Raw genomic sequence first — 6830 nt, 5'->3', positions numbered from 1 at the left:
AGATTGCGGACTGCTCAGCAGCCCATCTAGTAGAGTTGGATCAGAACCCAGATAGGACTCACCAGCTATCCCCACAGTATGTGGTGATCAAAGCCATCACCAAATTTGCGGTTCTATGAAAGCTGACTTTGAAAGAGGGAAGGAACTACTAAGAGATGCATTCACTGGTAGAACAGAATATCCTTTCCTAATCTATGGACTTGATATAAAATTCTCTGGAAGCCGGCCCCTTGTCGCTGTGGTGCTAGCTTATTTGCCTGTTACCATAGTATTTATAAACGAGAATGAAACAAAGGAGAGTTATATTTTATAGTAGCAAGACCCACTGAATATCTTTCAAAGTGCTTAACTGCATTTCCATATGCAGCAACACACACTAAAACCAGGAAATGAAGGCTCATGAATTCTAGAATATTTGAACTGATAAGTCATTTGTAAAGTACTGCCGTATATTCAAGTTTGGCACTGGTGTTGCAGTGAATAACCTTCAAATTGACATCACCTTCTTGTTGATAAAAAGAATTTTGTTGTATGAAAAAACTGCCCAAATTGAGTTTGCAAAATTTCAAAGTGTTCATTATTTTATCAAATCAAAAGAGTTTTAACAAGACATACAAAAAGAGAGGGAAGGACAAAAAATAATGAAAATTCTCCCATTTATATCTTAGGTGATCCTAACCGCCCGATTAAACTGGTGGTTTTCTCTGTTACAGCCAAAAGAACAGCTTGGGGAAGGTTAAAACATGGCCCCAATCTCCCACAAGCGACTGCAGAGCTGACACGCAAAGCCAATCCATCTCCCGACTGTCCAGAGCCTGCAAGCTGTCAGGAGTCGCCTCCACTTCATGAGCAATGGTGGAGGGAGGGGCAGTGGGGAGAGGGAAACACGATCACTCCCTGTGCTAAACAGTTAGCAAGTTAATGTTTAAATGACAAAAATAATCCAGTAGCATCAGGCTATTCTGAGACAGGATGTTTTCGTAGTTCTCCACTATAAAAAGAATGGGTCTTCTCATTGCGCATTAATCTAGCCAACTGCGTGTCCACTCCCATCCAAAAAGGTCAAAGGGCAAAACTGCCAAGTCCCTTCCTTTGTGAATGTGGGTGAATCTCCAGCACAAATGGCCCCACCCCACCCCACCCCCACGAAAGAGACTCTGAAGCCAGTGGAACCCCGTGGGCCAGACAGCAACTGGCCGCAAGGTGGGGACCCTCAGGCCGCCCTTTGGGTGTCCTGGACCTCAACCCCCATGGCAGCAGCTCTTCTTTGCAGTAGAGGTGGATACCACAGCCTCCGGGTCAGGCCGTCCTACAAGGTGAGGTTCGCTAACTCCCACATCCCAGAGAGGTCCAGACGGTGGCTTCACCTTTCAGCCCTCGGAGCCCACCTGGACGTGCCCCGCAGTTTCTGAAAGGTGAGAGGAAACAGGCCGCAGGGCAACCCCGGGGGCCCGGAGGGAAGGCGCGCTGGGCGGCGGGCTGACGACGCGTAGCAGGCCGCTGGGGCCGGGGGACTCCCCCCGGCGCCCCGGAAAGTCCTCCGAGCGCGGGAAGGGAGGCCCCGCCCTGCCCCCCACAGGCCCCGCCCCGCAGGCCCGCGCGCCCGCCCCCTGGGCAACGAGACGCCTTCTCCTTAGCAACCACCACGCCCGGCATGGCCGAGGACGAGGAGGCCGCTGGCCCGACTGAGAAAGTGATCCGGGTGCAGAGGGTTTTCATAAACCTGCTGGACTCGTACAGCAGTGGAAACATCGGGAAGGTGAGCGCGGCGGGCCAGAGTAGAACCCTGGCCCCAACTTGCAGGCCTCGCCCCAGTTCCCGACCCCAGCGGGGCCTGCCCCCCCCCACCCCCGGCGCTGTCAGGGTCTCCCCAGAGGGAGAGTCCCTATGCTGGACACGGCCCGTGCCGCCTGGCCCCGTCCGCACCCGGAATAGACAAGCGTCCCCCTTGGAAGCCCGGAGTTTGGTGTCCGTTGCCCGGCCACGACCTTCCCTGTAAATGGGGGAAACAGGCTCAGGAGGGGGAAGGGCCGGCGCTCCCGCGGAGTGGGCCCAGGACCTGGACGCACAGCCCAGGGCTCATTAGAAGTGTCTGCATCGGTCACGTGTTAACTTGATTAAAAGATTAATTTTGGGGATATTGCGTCCATTAGAACCTTACTTGAATTAAGCCCACCTAGTTCTTTTACCTTTTTTTGTAGTATTTATTTATTTACGCATACAAGAACCGGGGTACAGGCCAGGGGTGTGGGAGTGAGAGGATCCACCCCCCAGAGACAGAGCGGGGAGCAGAACAGGCAGACTGACTGAATTACACTGCTGAAGGGAGCGGCGGGTGAGCCGGGAGAGGTCTGCCGCGCCGTGTGGGTAGCCCCCTGGTAGCCCAGGGATCAAACTCGCGCTGCAGAGGCTGAGGACAGCTTCACGGGGCTGTGCTTAGCCCCTTGCGCCACCAGAGAGGTGGCTACTAGCAAATTTAAATTACCCACGTGGGACCCTTGCAGGTCTACAGTCCTGTTAGATGAACCGGGCACACACCTGTCCGATGCCAAAGCAGGGCCGGCCGCATCCTTTAGCAAGTTCTTCGAGCTGCCTGAGCGCCTGTCTACGATCATCTCAGAGTGTCACAGGGACGCGGGGGGAGCTTCGCCTGGGAGCACCATGAGCCCCCCGCCATATTGCAAGTTGTGCTTAATATTGGGGGAATTTCCGTTTTCCTGCAGTTTCTATCCAACTGTGTCGTGGGGGCTTCACTTGAAGAAATTACAGAAGAGGAAGAAGAGGAGGATGAAAGCAAGTCTGTCATGCCCGATGCCTCGACGGCCAAGCTGAAGGAGGGCACCTTCCAGGTGGTGGGCACGGTGTCCCAGCCCCAGCCCGAAAACGCCGGGACCAGATTCGCCCTGGAGACCTACCACGTAAGTGCGCCCGCTGCACCCCCCTCCGGGAGCCAGCGCCCCCCCTGTTCTGCAAACGCGGAGCTGGGGGGCCTGGGGGCAGGGCGAGCGTGCGCCTGCGCCTGTGATGGAGACAGCAACCCGGCCTCCACGCTGAATTCTTCCCCGCCAGCCTTCCCACCCTCCCACGTGGGCGCACGCACGGCGCAGCGCTCCTGGAGACGAGTTTGCACGCTCGGGAAGTCTGGCGGGAGGCCTCGGGCGTCCGCGGACCCGGTGGGGACCTCAGCGGACCTCAGGGCCTTCAGCGGACCCCCGCCTGCCTGGGGGACTTTCACATCGGCCTGGACTCCTCAGCCTTGGAAGTCCCTGGGGGAGGGAGGAACAGGGTCAGGGAGGCCTTGTAAGAAGGACGCGCAGGCAGCACCTGCCCACGAGGAGTGCTGAGAGCAGCATTTCAGCAACGCTCAGTGGCTTTCCTTCCCTTGGATGGCAGGTCTCGATAAAAACACAAAACGGGGTTTCAGCTTCTTTCTGTCAAGTTTGAATTTGACTGCTTGAGCTCCAAAGCACTTCTTTATCTATTTAAATTCGCGGAAAAGAAGTCCTCCAGCGGGGTGGCAACTCCCAGACCTTGAGAACAAAGCCTCTTAGTATTAAACTGCAAGGTGGGCTCTGGTGGAGAACTCCACTGACACCTCCCCCACAGGCTTGGGATGTTGCTTGATATGACTTGACATGACAATTGCTTAATCCAGCCACCACCCCCTTCCCTGGCTCTGATCCCACAGCCAGTCTGTCCTTAACAGTGAGACCCCCATGTCCCCATGACACCTGAATTTCTGTTGTTTTTCTAATTGTCTCTAAGGAGGAAGGGCCCCATAAAGGGTACACTTGTAGTAAGTCAAAATTTCAAATAGACGTTCTGTATTCGTGTTTATAAAGAAAATAGTGATAAATTAGGTGTTCCCAGGAATGTACTCTGCCCTGCCTTGCCCCAAGCACCACACAGGGGCCTGGTGGTGATGTCTGCAAAGGAGAACAGTCCTTTGGTACCCAGATGCTCAGGGAAAACATGCCATCATATTGCTGTCTTGTGGAGAAATAGTCCAGCCTCCACGTGACACATTCCACATGGTCCACATCTGAGACATTTAAATATACCTCAGAGAAGGTTGTCCTCCAGACCAACTCCTCCGTCAGCCTGCCTGCTACTTCCAGACCTATCATACAGCTTTGCATGTGCTGTTCCCTGGAACAGACTTTTTCCCCCTCATCCAACCAACCCAGTCATCTTTCAAGACTTTCCACAAAGAATGTGTCTAAATAAGGAAGTCCCTGTTTCTTCCAAGGTCAAGCCAAAGCAAAGGCTCTGAAGGCCATGAAAGCCATGCTGAGAGGTGTCCAGCAGACTCACAGAAAACATTTGCACATCACCCACTTTTTGACAGCCCAAGACCTTGAGACTCTGAATGTGGCCCAGATAGCCTGTGAAGAGTGCCCGCAGGATGAACAAGCTAGACAACTACACCATGTGCCAAGTCAGCCATGGGGAAGATGACAGCAGCACCCTGTGTTTATGGTGCATGTCAAGGCCCACAAACACCAGTCAAACAGGCTGTGAAGAAACCCTGTGACATTGACACATCCAAGGTCAACACCGTGATCAACTGGCATCTGACTAGGATGCTCTAGATGTTGTGAAGAAATTTGGGACAATCAAGCTAAGTCCAGCTGGTTAATTCTAAATAAAAACTTTTCACCACTAAAAAAAAAAATATTAACTGAGGGTGCCACCTCCCCCTGGAAGCCCTTTGTGATTCCCATTTCTTCCCCACTCCCAGCTTGGATTCTGAGCTCTTTTCTTGTGCTTCCAGTGCATCCTTTACCTGCCTAAATGATAGCACTGGTCACACTCCATGGCTGTAATCTCTCTGCAGTGGGTCACACTGACTGTAACTGACAGCTCCTTTAGATCAGAGACTGCACCTCATTTATTCTGTTTCCCCATGTATCCTGGGCACCCAGCCCAGCCACAGGCAAAAGTGAAGTGAGTCCCTTACTGCCATCTTTGGGAACTTTCCTCACCACTTACCCCCTTCACACTCTACTGGGTCTTCACTTTCCACTGGCTTCTTTCTTTTCATCTATACAGTCATCCCTCATGTGGGGGCTGCAGGCACGATTAGCTCTGGGATGCTCAAGGCCCTTCTATAAAGGGACTTGTGTTTGCATATAACCTATGCACATCTTCCCACATACTTGAAATCGACTTGAGATTTCTCACAATGGCTCATACTATGTAAATGCCATGTCAGTACATTTTATTCTGCATTGTTTAGGGAATAATGACAAGAAAAATAATAAATGTTCAGCACAGTTGCAACCATCACAGGCCTAACTACACAGCACTCATTTTCCATCTTCCCTGGGTTGAGGCCACTAATGCAGATTCCAAGGTTATAGAATTCTGACTGTATGTGTGCTCAAACCTTCCTCACTGTAACAAAATACTCCATTTGGCCCCCCGCCGGCTACCAGCCTCTTCCTCTTCCCCTGACTCCTGCCATCACTGAACTTGAAGAGGGATCAACCACACTTGCAGGTCTCCCAGGTCTGCCAGTGCTAGCAGGTTCTGTCCCTCCCACATCACAGGAAATGCCAGGGTCTATGTCCCCAGGGAGCTCCTAATTCCCATGGCCTACCTCCCTTGGCTTCCCCCACAGCAGCCTGCTGGTTCCTGGGGGGAATCTCTCTTCCCACCTCTTGCAGCCTTTCCAAGTTGACTTTCCTATGTACCTCCTGCTCTTCCTCAGGTTCTTCCCTGCCTCCTTGTTCCAGAACTCCCCTCTTTGCATAATCAGCATCCTTCCCAAATGGTATCGCTCCAAGTCTTATGGGATCAGGTGCCCCACACACGCCAGTGCCTTTCAATCAGTCTCCAGTTCCTGTTGACCTGAAAATCCAGCTGCCTCTCAGTCTACTCTCCTCATGTTCTACAGACACTGCTGCGTCAACATACCCCAAATTAAATTTCACATTCCACACAACCTCTGTGCCTGTTTCACTCCTAATTTTTATTAAGGACCTTGCAGTCTCTATCAGTTTGGGTTCTTTTTGTCTGAGAGTAATAGGAAGAATGTTAAAAGGCAATGTAGGGCCTCCCCGGTGGCGCAGCGGTTGAGCGCTGGGTTTCGAAGCTGCCGGCGACCTCTGCGGCTCAGCGGTTCGATCCCCAGCTGCTCCCCGGCCACCGGAGGAGGGTCCCACATGGCGTGCAGACCTCTCCTGCCGCCCGCTGCTCCCCTCAGCAGTGTACTTCGGTCCTTCCGCCTGCTCTGCTCCCCGCTCTGGCTCTGGTGAATTCTCTCACCCTCCCGCGCTTCTGACTGTACCCAGTGCATGTATAAACAAAACAAACAAACAAATAAATAAATAAAAACATGCCTCTATAAATAAAAAAATAATAATAATAAAATAAAAGGCAATGTAAACTCTTTCATAAATAAGGAAATTCCTTAGTTTAGGAGCTTGGCAGCCCCAAGGACGAATAGGCTTCAGGACTGGCATGATCCAGGGGTTCCAGCTCCCTTACCTTCCCCTTCCTGGGCTCTGCCTGTCTCGAGAGGCAACTTAACCCTCAGACCAGCACCAAGGCTGCAACAGTCCTGGACTTTGTGTTCATACACAGCCACACACAGACTGTCTCAGAGAAAGGATGGACATCCCAGTAGCCACTCACCACAGAGAAAGTCCTTGATTCTCATTTTCTTGAATTGAGTTACATGGCTGTTGTGGATAGGACAGCCGATGAAGTTCTTTGCATTAACAAAGACTCGGAGTCTAAATGAATTTGCAGCAGAGGGAGGCTGGGGAGAGCCATCGAGAGAAGTTCTGCCTTTCACTCTCCCAGCCCAAGCTTTTATTAAAGAT

At 52.2% G+C, this 6830-nt stretch overlaps 1 protein-coding gene across 2 annotated transcripts in view; it reads left to right on the top strand.

The window, feature by feature from the left end:
- Positions 1-1614: 1614 nt before the first annotated feature.
- Positions 1615-6830, top strand: part of AK7 (adenylate kinase 7) — a 59564-nt gene continuing 54348 nt past the window's right edge. For both annotated transcript variants that reach the window (XM_037503937.2, XM_037503936.2), the window contains exons 1-2: positions 1615-1759; positions 2724-2918. In XM_037503937.2, the coding sequence (XP_037359834.1) occupies positions 1655-1759; positions 2724-2918 (300 nt within the window). In that variant the 5' untranslated portion in view covers positions 1615-1654. The remainder of the gene's footprint in view (positions 1760-2723; positions 2919-6830) is intronic.

Source organism: Talpa occidentalis, unplaced genomic scaffold (assembly GCF_014898055.3).
Source record: "Talpa occidentalis isolate TD23 unplaced genomic scaffold, MPIMG_talOcc4v2.1 talOcc4.11, whole genome shotgun sequence".
NCBI lineage: Eukaryota > Metazoa > Chordata > Mammalia > Eulipotyphla > Talpidae > Talpa > Talpa occidentalis.
Note: the sequence above shows the minus strand (reverse complement) of the source record. Positions and strands in the feature narration are given on the sequence as shown.